Source organism: Leopardus geoffroyi, chromosome A1 (genome assembly GCF_018350155.1).
Source record: "Leopardus geoffroyi isolate Oge1 chromosome A1, O.geoffroyi_Oge1_pat1.0, whole genome shotgun sequence".
NCBI classification, from domain to species: Eukaryota; Metazoa; Chordata; class Mammalia; order Carnivora; family Felidae; genus Leopardus; species Leopardus geoffroyi.
The window spans coordinates 70,530,231-70,546,174 of NC_059326.1; the positions used below are offsets into that span (position 1 = coordinate 70,530,231).

At 40.4% G+C, this 15,944-nt stretch overlaps 1 protein-coding gene across 6 annotated transcripts in view; it reads left to right on the forward strand.

The window, feature by feature from the left end:
* UBAC2 (UBA domain containing 2) overlaps positions 1–15,944 on the forward strand; it is a 174,330-nt gene that overhangs the window by 13,542 nt on the left and 144,844 nt on the right. The window contains exon 1 of one of the 6 annotated variants that reach the window (XM_045444996.1): positions 14,526–14,571. The exons of the other annotated variants lie outside the window; for them this stretch is intronic. Coding sequence (XP_045300952.1) covers positions 14,541–14,571 — 31 coding nt within the window. The 5' untranslated portion in view covers positions 14,526–14,540. Of the gene's footprint in view, positions 1–14,525; positions 14,572–15,944 lie in introns of those variants that run through there. 6 annotated transcript variants of the gene reach the window in all.

Consider the following 15,944-nt stretch of genomic DNA (forward strand, 5'->3'; position numbering starts at 1 on the left):
TTAACCGACTGAACCACTCAGGCGCCCCTTACTGGCCATTTTAATATATTTTTGAACAGATTTGATTGTTCATGTACTTTGCCCATTTTTTTTTCTACTGGAATATTATAGTTTTATTAAGTTCATTTATAAAAGCCTTTAAGGGTTTTGGCTATTGTCTCGGTGTATGTTACGAATATTTTAACCATTTGTCAATTGCTTTTTAATTTTGTTCATGAAGTTTTTTCATATAAAGTTTTTCATTCATAAATAAGTCATTAAAATAAAGGGATTTAGCTCGTAAATTTTATTAGGCCAAATTTATTCTTAATCGAGTCCTAGGCCTCTGAGATCTGTTGAATTTTCATCTAACATTTTTTGTATCTTTTTTCCTAATTAGGAAGATACTATATACTGCTGGTACAAATTCAAATAGCCCAGAGGAGGAGGAAGTGAAATGTGAAGTTTTCTCTCAATGCCAACAACAGTTTGGAGTGTATTCTTGTAGATTGTTTTTCCCTATGAATGTGTGTGTGTGTGTGTGTGCGCACGCGCGCGCTTGTGCGCACACATGTGCGTGTGTAATTAATATGGGTAATATAAGTGTATGGTAACAATAAGTAAGTATATAATATGAATTCTCCTCAGTAGGAAGAACTACTTTTAAGTTCCTTTTTCTTTGCTGCTTATATTATAGCTACTATTATAGCTTTAAGTGATATAGTTATGCCTCTACTGATTTGTCAATGACTTGTTCCGTTTATAGATTCCCCGTTGTGAAAGATGAGGAATTTGCACACCTCCAACATCTCCTTCATCTTTTAGTTTTGGTTTGGTTATTCCTTGAAGTGGTTACCTTTATGATTTTAAATAATGGAGGAAACTCCCTTTTCTGATTTACCAATTTTTGAACTATCAGTAGACTCCACTATGAAAATGGGAAATTGGACCAAGAACATGGGTTCCTCTTCTGTACTCTAATTCCTGATTTGTGTTCTCTATATGCCAAGTGTGCTTACAGTCTGTTCTGTAATGGTAATGAAGCCTTCCATGCTTTATCAGTAAGTTAATTTTTATATAGAAAATCAAAGCCAATAGTTCTATTTATGTTATTATGATTGCATATTTATGGTAGAACCAGGATGTGTAATTAGAGTCAGAAGGACATAAAGCCCTAGGTCAGAAAACATGTGCTTTTTCAAGGAGTTTAATTTCTTTTGGTGGTCTTCACTACTTTAAGTTCAACTCGGGGTCCCTGGGTGGCTCAGTTGGTTAAGCGCCCAACTCTTGATCTCAGCGCAGATCATCTCACAGTTCGTGGGATTGAGCCCTGCATCTGCGCCGACAGCGTGGACCGTAGTTGGGATTCTCTCCCCGTCTGCCCTTCCTTCATGCTTTTTCTCTCTCTCTCTCTCAAAATAAACTCTTAAAAAAAAAAAAAAAAAGAAAGAAAAGAAAAAAAATTAAGTTAAACTCAACTACATTTGTTTCTTGACTCTTGCATCATTTTCTTCTTGGCTTTATCTTTTTTCCCTGATGGCTAGGGACATTCTCCCAGAGTAAGCTTTCATATAGAGGACACAGGTAGTGAACTTTCTGGATACTTGCTTGGCCGTTCTTGTACATAGTGAAAGACTGAATTCGTAAGTAGCTAGTATGGGTTTCCTCATTATTTGTGGGTAGGTCTTTGTCTCCATCAGGCCCAAACCTTAAATGTCGGGGCTGATTGTAGGCCGTGTTCAAGTGTGTGTAGCACGTGGATAGGGTGGTTTCCCTATATGAGGCAAGGGATGGTGAGAATCCTGTTCAGTCAGCAAAATTAGGTGGGGTTGGCACTTTCTGTGAGCTTTACTCCTGAGTAAACTCTCTTGCTACCCCTTCCCCCCATTGTCTGTCACCCAGGCTGCCATCTGCTTTGGGAGTTTGACGTTGCCCCAAGCTCTTTTCTACTTTTTTTCTGACCCTCTCAGTGTCTTCCCAAAGTACTTTGCCCCCTTTCTTCAGAGAGCGTTTCTTAGATTTTATTTTGGGGTAAAGATTTTTTTCTATCTGGAGTGTTGGAATGAATGAATGGCCGTGTGTGGGAAGAAATGTGAGAAAGTGTGTCTCAGGGCAGGGTTTGGTGGAAGGGCCTACTGGCCCAGCTGTCATCTGTGCACGTGTGGTGTTTACGGTACGGAGATGGTTTAAACAGGATGTGGGCCCAACGTGAAGTGCCATTGACACAAAGGTAAGATAATGACTCCCTTTCAGAAAGTTCTTTTTCATCTTGATTGTATCAAAGAGCAAGTCTCAGATACTAGTCTGAAAACCTCTCTCATAGCAGCTCATTTCCTATGGTAGCAGAGAACAGGAGGCAGGCCCAGGTCTTCCTATCAGCAATAATATTAGTAAGAATTTAGTAAAGTGTGTTTATTTTTGTATTTACCACCTACTGATGACAGACTGACACTTATTTTCCATTTATTGTGGTAATACTAAATTTCAATTAAAATATGCTTATTTAATTAAATCATAAATGATTTAAAGAAAATATTAAATGATAGGTGATACTGGGATATAGCAAAATTGTGGTGCTACAGTGGGAATGACTGAAGTTTGAGAAATACTCTAAATTATTCTGATGAGTAATTCTTGTTGGTCATACTTCTCCCGAGGTCTTGGTGTTTATTGATTAGTTCCCTGGACTCTGGAAGGAGACATTTCTCTGGTGTTTTGAGAGTTCTTATTTCAGTATAACTTTAGAAGGGAGGAAAAGTGGACAGGTGTATGAGTCTGTCACCTTGAACTTTCATCTAGCTGTCTTTTTGTTTTCCTTGCTTTTATTTGGTGCTTTAATCCTTTTAGAATTAATTTTAGTATGTAGAGTTTAAGTGGGGCTTTTGTCCCCATCAGCTAGCCAGTTTCAGCCCCTGGGGATTAGAGATGTCAGTAGCATGCTCACACACAGAGTAGGTGCCCAAACGCCACATACAAGTCCAAACAAATAGATTTTAAGTTTGGTTCTCTTATGCTTTTCCACCAGACCCAAAAGGGAGAGGTTCCTTGGATCCTCAAAACTTTCAAATCAGACTTGGGTTTCTCTACCCTGCAGAAATATGTTCTGCCTGCATCTTTTCCCAAAATAGGCCCATTTAGTCTACATTAAACATCTGCTGAATAGGTAACTGCCTCTCCCATTTGTCTTAATCAGGTGTTCTAGTGTCTATCTTTGTAGCTGTGGTATCCTTATTTGTCATCCATTGTTCATTCAAAGATTCATTAGGTCTTTGAACATGTAGAACCATCTATGGTTTGTCATGAAGCTGTTACTGGCCACACTTTCCCTGTACTCGGCCTTTACAGCTCAGCCCTCTCTTAAAAAGTTTTTTTTTTTTAAGTTTATTTATTTTGAGAGAGAGAGGCAGAGAGAGAGTACGGAGCCAGGGAGGGGCACAGAGAGGGAGAGACAGAATCCCAAGCAGGCTCCACATCATCAATACAGAGCCTGATGCAGGGCTTGATCCCACAAACTGCGAGATCATGACCTGGGCCAAGATCCAGTTGGACACTTAAGCACCTGAGCCACCCAGGCACCCCTCAGCTCAGCCCTCTCTTAAATTAACATCTCTCTGATAGACATTCCCTCTCTGGCGATTCTCTAGGCCAGGCTTTGAAAAGGGGCAGGCCACACAGATGTGTTTTGTTTGATTCGTGTGTTGGTAGTGAGGCTTTTGGGGGTGAGGAGGAAAGTTAATGTGCAACATTTTATTTATTTATTTTTACATGTTTATTTTGAAAGAAAGCACGAGTGTGCACATGCACCCGTGAGCAGGGTAGGGTCAGAGAGAGGAGGGAGAGACAATCCCAAAACGGGGGCTCAGTCTCATGACTGTGAGATCTTGACCTGAGCTGAAATCAAGAGTCGGATACTTAACACACTGAGCCACCCAAAGCACCCGACTTTTCTCTTCCTTCCTTCCTTCCTTCCTTCCTTCCTTCCTTCCTTCCTTCCTTTCTTTCTTTCTTTCTTTCTTTCTTTCTTTCTTTCTTTCTTTCTTTCTTTCTTTCTTTCAGCTTAGGGGGCAAGTGAGAGAGAGATGGAGAGAGAATACCATGAAGGGCACAGAGATTGGGAGGGAGGGAAGGGGAGAGAGAGAGAGAGAGAGAGAGAGAGAGAAAAGCAGGGCTCACCTGAAGCGGGGCTCATGCTCTCCTGAAGCTGGGCGGGGCTCATGCTCTCCTGAAGCTGGGCTCAAGCTCATCCAGTGCAGGACTTGAACTCGTGAACCATGAGATCATGACCTGAACCAAAGTCATATGCTTAACCCCCTGAGCCACCCAGGTGCCCGACTTTCTAACGTATTAAAGTTGGAGTATTAAAGACTGAAATCCAGCGTTTGATTATGTCTTAAGATGACAGTGTGGCAACGTCGGGCTGAATTGTTAAGTGACAGAAGTCTACTGATCATGTACTTTATGCCATCTACTTCCCCTGTTTCACTGATTCCTGCCTGACCTTTTTAGGACTTGAACAGATTTCCTTGCCAATAACCACACATTTTTCCCTTTTTTAAAATTACTTTTTTTTTTCCTCTCTCTCTCTCAGAGTTTATTGCAGAGTTCAGAACTATGCACAAACCTCTTCATTCACTTTTTCAGAGTTGTTCTTACTGTTGGATAATTTATTCTCTATTTATGTGTAACATTCATAGTTTTCTTCTTTGGGCTTTGTGAGTTCAAGCCCTGCATCGGGCTCTGTGCCGTCAGCTTGGAGCCTGGAGCCTGCTTCGGGTTCTGTGTCTCCTTCTTTCTCTGCCCCTCCCCCACTTGTGCTCTGTCTCTCTGTGTCTCTCAAAAATAAATAAATGTAAAAATAAAAAAAAATTAAATTATTATTTTATTATAATTGTATTCCCTGTCTGATTAGCACTTTTAACAATTACTGCTTTTTATGCTTAACGAAAAGCTTAATGTTTGTGTAAAATCTTCCTAAGAAGGATAAACCTGAGTAGCGTCCAGCATAGCGGCAGGACCAAAATAAAAGTGATTGATGCCATTGTTGATGAGTTGCAGATACGACACACTTTTCTCTGGCATGCAAGCCGCTGTGTTATGCCCTGTTTTAGAACTTCTTTTCAAATTTTATTGCCCTTTTTTCCCACCTAACTCACACTCTCTAAACATTTTAGGTACAGAATATATTTTTGTATCAATATACAAAAGGCGCGTTCTCTTCCTTGCCTCTTTGTTTTGCTTGTTTTTTTGAAATTGTTATTAGTCTTTTCTCTTGTTCGCTTCCCTGATACATTTTACAAGCACTGGTCCAGTAACCAGCATGTGTTGGCTGCCCTTGTGAGCCAGGCACTCTGCCCAGTTGTTTGGTGACCTCTCTGAGGAGGAGTCAGCGTGGCAGGAGCCCAGTGTCAGTGAATTGTCCTCGGTACATGAGGAACAGGAGTGGATTTGTGGGTGGCTTACAGCGTTTTACTTTTGAACACCATAGGGAAATGAATGTAACAAAAATAAACTTGAGACCTTTTGATTCCCAGGCAGTTTTATGGAAGTCTTTGTTGAGATTACACCAGAAGGCACTCTCGTTCCTCCCTAACTTGGTCACTGAAGATAAGTTTCATTGAGTTTTCTTCTGGGAAGCCTGGAGGCCCAAAGAAAAAATCATAACGGAAGCAGGTGTCCCTTGTGGTGCCCAGGTTATTGCACTTTTTTGGACTTCTACATTTATTTTTGCTTTAGCCCCTTTCTGATGAAAACTTTCAGGAAGTTACTTCATGAGACAGTATTCTTGTGGAACCCTGAGAAGTTTACCAAATAGTCAGGTGGTCAGAAATAGGAAAACCAATATGATAGGATATGGCGGCCTCTCCCCTCTGGGGTGTGAACCACACTGGGGTTTTTGACGAGTGTATTTTTACATGGGCGCCTTGTGGGGACGGTGGAGTTGCTGGGTTGCTGCCTTCATCCCCCCAGTCCCAGCCCTTCTCTCTCTCATTAGCTGTGATGCTTCTGTTACAGCCCACATGGCTAAGCTTTGCAAGATCTGTGGTTAGTGTCCTTAGTACGGAAAAGTCATGTATTTTTATTCAGGTAGAATTCACATAAGACAAAATTCACCATTTTAAAGTGTTCAGTCGTTGTCTTCTAGTACATCATGTTGTTGTGCAATCATTACCGATCACTGTCCGATTCCAGAACCTTTATCACCCCAAAAAGAAACCCAGTACCCACATTAAGCAGCCACTCACCATTCCCTTCTCTTCCCTTCCCCTGACAGCCACTAATCTGCTTCTTGTCTGTATGGATTTTTAAATTCTGAGCATTACATGTAAATGGAATCATGCAGTATGTGGCTTTTGTGGCTGCTTTCATTCACTTAACATGTTTTCAAGGTCCATCCATACTGTAGCAGGTATCAGCACTACAGTCCCTTTCTGACTGAATGATTTTCTGTTGTAAGGATAGACCACATTTTGTTTGTCCGTTCATCTGCTGATGAACATTTGGGGGGCGTTTTCGCTTTTTTGGCTATTATGATAGTGCTGCTGTGCATATTTAAATTTTAGTTTGAACATCTGTTCTCAGTTCTCTTGGGTATATAACAAAGAGTAGATATGCTGGTTCAGATGGTAATTCTGTGTTTAATTTTTTGAGGAACCAAAAAGATAACATGCAAAGCACTAAAAATAGTAATAATGAAAATCTTTTTGGACCATGGACCATGATATCAAGATATCATATTTCCTTGTTCTACATTAGAAAACCTTTTTTTCTTTAGAGTCAAGGCAGAACTAGGTTTAAATCTCAGCCCCTCAACTAACTAGCTGTGACCTTGGGCAAGTAATTTAACCTTTTTAAGCCTATTTTTCACCTAGAGTATGCAGATAAGTAATTGCTGCCGCATGATTACGGTAAACATTCACTGAGACGGCAGTGTACAGAAAGTGCTTTTTTAAGCACAGTACCTGGTGTGAAGTAATCCACATATACTGTAATAATTATTTTAGGATGATGCATAGTCAACAAAGCCTGATTGCTATGCACTGCCACAAAGAGATGGCTGTGTACTTCGGTTGTACCGAAGAGGTGAATGACCCAAAAGAAAGTATCTTAAACTTTGCTGTTTTATATTATCTTGGGCATAGATGTTTTGCAGCTTTACTTTTAGATTAATGCATTGTCTGTTCTGAAAATTTATAACATCTCTATTTTCAGAGGTGGAAGGACCTGTTGCAGAGAAGTGACTTTTTTTTAAAGTTTAATTTGATCACTGCTTGGTTACTTCATGTATGAACCACTTCCTGGCTCTACTCACAGGGAGGCCAGAAGATTGCTAGTGACTTGCCTTACCTCAGTGCATAGGGATTTCATGAAACTTTTTACTGAATTAGTAGCTAACTAAACAAAAATTATTTTTTATTAAAAAAACTTGAATATCTTATGAACAGATCATTCAGAGATTACCACTTGTAATATTTTGATAGATGCTTCTTAAACTCACGTACTAATGTACTATTTTTAAAAATATTATATAATAATCCTGCCAGAAATGTTGCGTACTTACTATTTATCTTCCCAATGCATGAAATAGTTTTCTGCTACTTAAAATCGAATATTGGGGCGCCTGGGTGGCGCAGTCGGTTAAGCGTCCGACTTCAGCCAGGTCACGATCTCGCAGTCCGTGAGTTCGAGCCCCGCATCGGGCTCTGGGCTGATGGCTCAGAGCCTGGAACCTGCTTCAGATTCTGTGTCTCCCTCTCTCTCTGCCCCTCCCCCGTTCATGCTCTGTCTCTCTCTGTCCCAAAAAAAATAAATAAACGTTGAAAAAAAAGATAAAAAACAAAATAAAATCGAATGTTATTCCAATTTACGGATAGAACATAATTTATCCGTTTTCCTGCTGGAAATTCATGTCGTTTCTAGTCTTTTCACTACTATAAACGTTGCTGTGATGAGTATCTTTGTAGCAAAATCTTTGTGCACATCCATAATAATTACTTTGGGCTAAATTCCTAGATAAATATATATATTTTTTAGATGAGAGGGTTTATGTATTTTTTAAAACTTTCGATCAGTTCAGCATTTAATAAGTATCCACTGCTCTGTGTTGCAGAGCTGCAGTCTTTATGTCTCTAGTCACAGTTGCATTGACTTTAGTATATAGGGCACCACTTTGATTTCTAGTACCGACGTTTGTCACTGTATATGTCTTTCACTTAAAACCTACCATGCAGGTGAAAGTCCCTTTTATCCCTGGAGCTTGGTGTCAGTGCAGCATAGGAAGCAGTTTTATTTGCAGTCAGATCGTCAGGGTTTGAACCTGGCTCTGCCTCTCCCTAGCCAGTATAGCAGACACCTCGCACAGCATTTCAGCGCACTGATCCTCACCTCTTATTCCATGTTTTTCTACAGTCTTATTTGGATTAGTTGGTCTGGTTTGGCAAAGTGTATTTGTCTGTTCCTCCCACAGGGCTTCTTTTCTGTGGCCACTCGAGACTATTGAAGGATGATGGATAAAAATGCTTTTCTGTCTTCCCTAGGTCATGGTTCTGAGATATATTCACAAGGCTTCTTAGAAAAAACTGCGGATATGGGGCGCCTGGGTGGCGCAGTCGGTTAAGCGTCCGACTTCAGCCAGGTCACGATCTCGCGGTCCGTGGGTTCGAGCCCCGCGTCGGGCTCTGGGCTGATGGCTCAGAGCCTGGAGCCTGTTTCCGATTCTGTGTCTCCCTCTCTCTCTGCCCCTCCCCCGTTCATGCTTTGTCTCTCTCTGTCCCAAAAATGAATAAACGTTGAAAAAAAAAAATTAAAAGAAAAAACTGCGGATCAAATACTGGTCAGAAACATCTATCGCTTGTAGTGGTGCCCAATTTGATAATGAATCCTTGCACTGACTCTCCCTCCCTATTTGATTCCCCATGTCCTTAATTCCTGCTCCCTGGGATCACATTCCAAAATACACCGCCTGTCTATAAACCTTTGTCTTGCCCTTTACTTTCAATGGAACTCCAAGACATGGACAGGTAGCTTCTCTTTGAGTCACAGTTTTCTCGTGTATCTACATTTAGAGAGGGTGGTTTCTACCTCACATAATTCATTCACCAAATACACTGAAACATGACTGTGTGCCAGGTGCTGTTCTGGGCGTGGGAATATATCAGAGAGCTAGACAAACAAGGACCCTACCTTCATAGAGTTTATATTCCGGTGAAGGAGACCAAGAAGTAAGCAAAGAAGGATTTCAAATAGTGAAAAATGCTATAAAATAAATAAAATAGGATGATGTGCTCCAGAGCAATATATGAGTTATAAGAGAAAGCCAGTCTGAGGAGATGCTATTTGAAATGGGGACTTGAATGATGAGGATACACTGGACTTGGGAAGAACATTTTGGGTAGAGGGAGTAGCAGCTGTAAAGGTCCTGAGGTGCGAGTGTCAGGAGCGAGGTAGTACACATAAAGTGCTGTGTATGGTACTTTGCTCTTAGTAAGTGCTCAATACATGTTGGGTAGAATTAGTAGTAAGATTTGATCAAGGAGACAGCCTGTCATTAACTACACAGCAGTATGTGGCCAGTTTTGTCTCATGAATTGACAAAAAGTGACTTCGTAAAATAAGCAGATAGTTGTACAGGATGTGAACAGAGTTATGTGGTATATTTTTCTTTATTGATATGGTGAAGTATATTGAGTTGCTTTGCATTCCTGGTATAAACTTCACTTGGTTCTGATGTTTTACCCTTTTTCTGTGTAGGTGAATTCAGTTTGCTGACATTTTGTTGAGAATTTTGCATCTCTGTCCCTGAGATACCGTCTTTTGTTTTAATGTGTGTCTGGTTTTGGTATCAGTGTAGTGTTTTCATGAAATGAATTGGGAACTGTTCTGTCCTCTTTTTTGTGGTGGAAAATTTGTGCAGAATTGGTACTCTTTTTCTCTTAAATACTTGATAGAATTTTCCAGTGAAGCCATCAGGTCTGGAGTTTTCTTTGTTGGAAGACTTTTAACTAAGAAATTAAATTTCTTCATTTCTGTAGTTCTATAGAACTATTCAAGTTACCCAATTCTTTTTGAGTGAGCTTTGGTAGATTGTATCTTTCAAGAAATTTGTTGATTTCATCTAAGTTGTCAAGTAAAGGGACAAAATATCATTTCTATTCCCCTATTTTTTAAAAAATTATTTGTGCTAAAAAGTACATACATGAAATTTACTATTCTAAACATTTTTAGGTGTACAGTCCACTGACATTATGTACATTTTACAATGTTGTGCAACTTCTTATTATCCTATTAATGTCTAAGGGATCTGTAGTGATGCCCTCTCCTTCATTCCTGGTATTGGTACTTGTGTCTCCTTTTTTTTTTTTTTTTTTCTGATCAGTCTTCCTAGAGTTGTATCAATTTCATTGATCTCAAAGAATCACTTTTAGTTTTATTGATTTTTTTCTCTGTTACATTTTGGTTTTCTATTTCATTGACCTGCCCATGTATTATTTCTTTTGATCTACTTGCTTAGGGTTTAATTTGCTCTTCTTTTTCCTTTTTTTTTTTTTTTAAGTTTGTAGCCTATATCATTATTCGAGAACTTTCTTTTCCTGTATAAGCATTTAATGCTATAAATTTCCCTCTAAACACCTCTTTATTTTCAGGCCACAAATTTTGCTTGATTGTACTTTCACTTTTCATTGTCGTTAACATATATTCTAATTTTCCTTGTGACTCCCTTCTTTGACCTAGATACTATATATGTTATTTTCTAATTTGGGGGAGATTTTCCATCCATCTTTCTGTTGTTTTTTTATTTCATTTCATTTCAGAGAAGAAGAGAAAGGGAGAGGGTCAGAGGAAAAGAGAGAATGATAAGCAGAATGTTAAGAGAATGTCCATGCTCACTATGGAGCCCCATGTGGGGCTCGATCCCATGACCCAAGACCCTCAACTGAGCCTCCCATTCGCCCCCTGTTATTTTCTAGTTTAATTCTCTTATAGTTGGAGAATATACTTTGTATGATTTTAATTTCTTTATATTTATTGAGGTGAGTTTTATGACCTGGAACATGATCTTTCTTGGGGAATGTTCTAAATGCACTCGAAAAAAAAATGTAATTTGCTGTTGTTGGGTGGAGTGTTCAATAAAAGTCATTCAGGTCAAATTGGTCGATGTTGTTTTTCAAGTCTTATGTATTTTCACTGATTGCCATAAGAGCATATCGCAGACCGCATAGCTTAAACAACAGAAATTTATATTCTCACAAGTTGAGAGACTGGAAGTCCAAGCTCAAGGTGTTGGCGAGTTTGGTTTTTCCTGAGGCCTTCCTCCGGGGCTTGTAGGTGGCTGTTTCCCTGTGGGTTCACATGGTCTTTGTATGTGTGCATCCCTGATGTCTCGTCTTCTTAGGTCCCGACTTTTATGGCTTCTTTTATACCTCTTTAAAGGCCCTGTTTCCACATAGAGTCACATTGAGGGTTGGGGTATATGAATTTTGGGGGGACACAATTCAGTCCGTAACACTGATTTTGTCTTTTATTATCGATACCAAGAGAGGAGTGCTGAAGCAGCCAACCTGGGATTTATCTGTTGCTGTTTTCAGTTCTATCAGTTTTTGTTGTATGTATTTTGAGGTTCTTCTCAGCTTTCAAATTCTGTGATTCACTGTGTGCACCTCCCCCCCCCCCATGTTTTATTATGAAGATTTTCAAACATGCTTAAATGTTGAAAGAATGGTACAGTTAACACGATGGACCTACCAACTTAGATTCTACAACATTTTCTTGTATTTGCTTTATCACATATCCATCCCTCTGTTTATTTCATCAGTCTCTCTTATTTTTGTGTGTATTTCAAAGTAAGTTGTAGCACTGTATCTCTAAACACACTAAACACTCTTAAACATGTCATTAACTTGAATTTAATAATTGTTTAAAGTTCTTTTGGGGGGGATTAAAATTTTCATATAGTGAAATATACACATCATGAGTTGGTTGTACATCTTGCTGTCCATAGTCCTATGGTGTGGGATTTCTGGGACATTTGTATATTGTTGCTTTGTGCATAGATTTTGGGATCCTGATTTTGCTCATCTTAAGAGGAGGACTTACAGATAGAGTTACCTGATTTAAGTTATCAGATTTGTATTTTTAGGGGTTTGTTTAGGCCAGAATTAAAATGATTGTATAAGTAGGATCAGTTATTAATTCAGTAAGTATTTTATTTATTTTTGTCTTGATGTTTAATTGTTGTAAAATATACATAACATAAAATCAACATCTCAGCCATTTTTAAGGGTACAGTTCTGTGGCATTAAGTACATTCACATTGTTGTTGTGCATCTATCTCTAGAACTCTTTTCATGTTGTAAAACTGAAACTCTGTAACCATTGAACAACTCCCTATTCCTCCCTCCCCCACCACCTGGCAACCACCATTCTACATCCTGTTTCTATGAGTTTGACTAGTTAGGTACTTCATATAAGTGGAGTTATATGGTATTTATCTTTTTGTCTCTGACTTATTTCACTCAGCATAATGTGTGAAAGGTTGTCCCTCTTGTAGCTTGTGTCAGAATTTCCTTCCTTTTCAAGAGGGAATACTATTCTGTTAAATGTGTAGAACACATTTTGTTTATCCACTTATCCATCGATGGACACTGGGTGGCTTCCACCAGTATTTATTGAGCACCTCTTATACATCAGTCACCTTTCATTAAACAGACATTTGTTGACTGCCTTAATGGGCCAGGGCTTGTTCCAGGCAAGGGGGATACTGCAATAGTGAATATATCAAAGTTGCTGCCTTGAAGAAGCAACACACAAAGAAACCTATTTCTTGATTCTAAGTTGCATTTTTCACATTTTAGTGTTTCTAAAATTGGGTGAATTTTATAATTGATGCCATCTTAGAATTTTGTAAGGCAGTGTTTCTTTTTTAGTGACACCTAAAATAATGGTTTATTTTACAGTTTGAATCATAGATTTGATGAATCACTGTTTAATAAGTCAGTTGTTGATAAGTGGTATGAAAAAAATAATCCAGAACAAAGGGGATAGAAAGTTAGTTACATGGGGTATTCACAGATAAGGTGACATTTGAGCAAAGCACATGTTCTGTTCAGTTGATTTTTTTTTTTTCTTCAAAGTGAGACTTCCTGAAGGATGCAGTGTGCTGGTTCACATTCTGCTGCAAACTTCATACCTAACTGTGTGACTGCTAGCAGTTCGTGGACTGGTTACTTTGGGTAGCATTGGTGTAGAGGGTAAAGCGCTGGCCAAGTGGGGATAGGGATGGGGTTTGGGAATATTCTCAAGATGGGCCTAGGTCTTGTACACTTAGGAAAGGCAAGGATGATGGAATTTCCTTCCTTTCTCTCTCTCTCTTCTCTTTCTTTCATTCATTCATTCATTCATTCATTCATTTATTTCGAGGTAGGGGGCAGAGGGAGAGAGAGAGAATCCCAAGCAGGCTCTGTGCTGTCAGTGCAGAATCTGACATAGAGTTTGATCCCATGAATTGTGAGATCATGACCTACCTGAGCCAAAATCAAGAGTTGGACGCCCAATGACTGAGCCACCCAGGAGCCCTGGGATTTTCCATCTTAGTAACTGGCAGCAGTTTTTCCAGTTGCTCAGAACAAAAACGTTGACTTCTCCATTTTGCCCGTACTTTACACCCAGTCAGCCAGCAAATCTGCCTGCCGTGCCTTCAGAGCATATCCTAGTTCTACCAGTCTTACCACCCCTACCTAAACCACCATGGTGCAGGCCATCCTCACCCCTTCCTGGATTATCATGATAGCCTCCTAAATGGTCTCCTTTCTTCTACACTTGCCTTCCCATAATCTCTTCTCAATATAGCCACCAAAATGATCCTTTGAAAACATGACTGATAATGTTATTCCTCTCCTTAAATCCCCCCAAATATCCTGTCACTCCTAGAGGAAAGGTTAAAGTCCTTATGCTGGCTTACAGGGCTCTGCACTGTCCACTACCCCATTTCTTTGACCTTATATCCTGCCTGTCTGCCTTTTGCTTCTTTTGCTCTCAGCTGCCTTTGGCATCCTTACTGCTGCTTAATCGTACTGAGCATGTTCCTGTCTCAAAGCTTGCTGTTTCTCTGCCAGAAATACAGTTCCCCAGATACCTGCAAGGCCCACTTCCTCAGGTCCCTGCTCAAATGTCACCATATCACAAGGGCCTTTGAATCACCTTATGTAAAACAACGCCCCTCTTTCCCATCAGTACTGTGCTTTCCCCTAAATCAGGATAGGTTAGGTCATGCTGCGGTGGCAAACAACTGCAAAATGTTGGGTACCTTGTCGTTTTAACGACAAGTTTTGTTTCTCACTTAAGGTACTCCTCTGTCACCTGGGAGGTCTGCTCCACACTGTCTTCACTCTGGGATCCATCTCATAGCCTAGCTGCCATCTTGAGCACTGGCAGAGGGAAACACCATTCACTGCTCTTCAAGTATCTCCACAGGAGTGACATCTATCACGTTTACTTGGCCAAAGCAAGTCATGTTGTCATACCTAACTTCAGCTAGGGGCAGGTATGAGTGGCTAAGCAGTCTTATCATGTATCTGGAAAGAGACCAGGAAATCCATGGTGGGTAACACCACCACACTTTTTTTATCCTGCTTCATTTTTCTATAGCATTTGTTTCCCTCTGACACAATACATAATCACCTAGCTTTGTGTATTTTCTTTTTTCTCCTGTCTAGGCCACAAAGGAGTGGGACTTTGTCCATCATTAATTACTGCACCCCAGGGTGTAGGATAATGTGTGTTTATAAAAGGTGCTTATTAATTTTAGGGCATGGTTGAAATAATCAGAGGTCATCATTTATTTCTTCACTTGGTGACATGTGAGTCAAGTCAGGAGTGTGGAACAGGGAGGTTTGAGGAGAGGGGAGGAGGTCATATGAAAATGAGAAGTTGGAGAAAAGCAGTAGATTGCTGGTTGGTGGAGAGCGTCCACTGAGGTTTGAGACCATGGACCTGCAGGGAAACGTTGCAGCTCAGCCGTACGATTTCCTCCAGTAACATCAAGCTGCTCCTGAGCTGGCAAGGTAGGGGCAGGAATGACTGTCAGGCCCATTTCATGAGGATAGGTGGAAACCCAAGTTGAAGAAGGAAACAGGATCCTCGCTGCCCCTTCAGGGTGCAACTCTATCACCCCTACTCCGTCTTCTGCCCTGTCAGAAAGATGACGGAGCTTCCCTGGGGCAGAGGAAGCCCTTTCTCCTGGGTGGTGAGAGTGTGGTGGCAAGAGCCGTCTCCCCTCTCTGCATTCTTCGTTTCACTTGCTCCTCATATGCTTTTAAGGTAGATTCTCTTCCCTTCATTTTGTAGGTGAGCAGATAAAAGCTTAAATGGCTCAGGATAGAATTTAGGTTGGTCATGCTCATAGCCACAGTGCTCTTTCGTACTTTTGAGATGCTAGGCAATGAGGAACTCTCAATTTTTAGATTCCCTGGAGCTTTGATTGCAGCTGGGTCACGAAGACAGCACGTAGCTCCTTTTACTAATGGTTCCAATTCAGATGTGTGCAAGACCTTACCAGAAAGGAAACAGTTGGTCTATTTTTATATGCTTAAATGGGTGCAATAACCACATTACCAACTGTAACTAGTAGATTCACTCCCAGGAATTTCTCATGAATACAGTTAAAGTATACTTGACACAATCTGAGAATGTTGCCATCGGTGATACTTTCCCTTGGCCTTACCTGTTGATGATCTGAACATTTCATACGTCCAAGGAGCTGTGACAGGCTGTACCTGGAAACAAGGGTGCAGAGTGGGGAAAAGCCCCTGAGGGTAAAATGGTTCACTGGGGCTGATGGAGGAAGTGGCCATTGAGCTGTAACTTGAAGGCTGTATAAGACTCAGACGCGGCTCTCAGATGAGAAACTGACTTGGGCCCCGGTAGTACCCATGGGGGAAAATCTCAGCATGCCACTGTAGTCAGCAATGGCA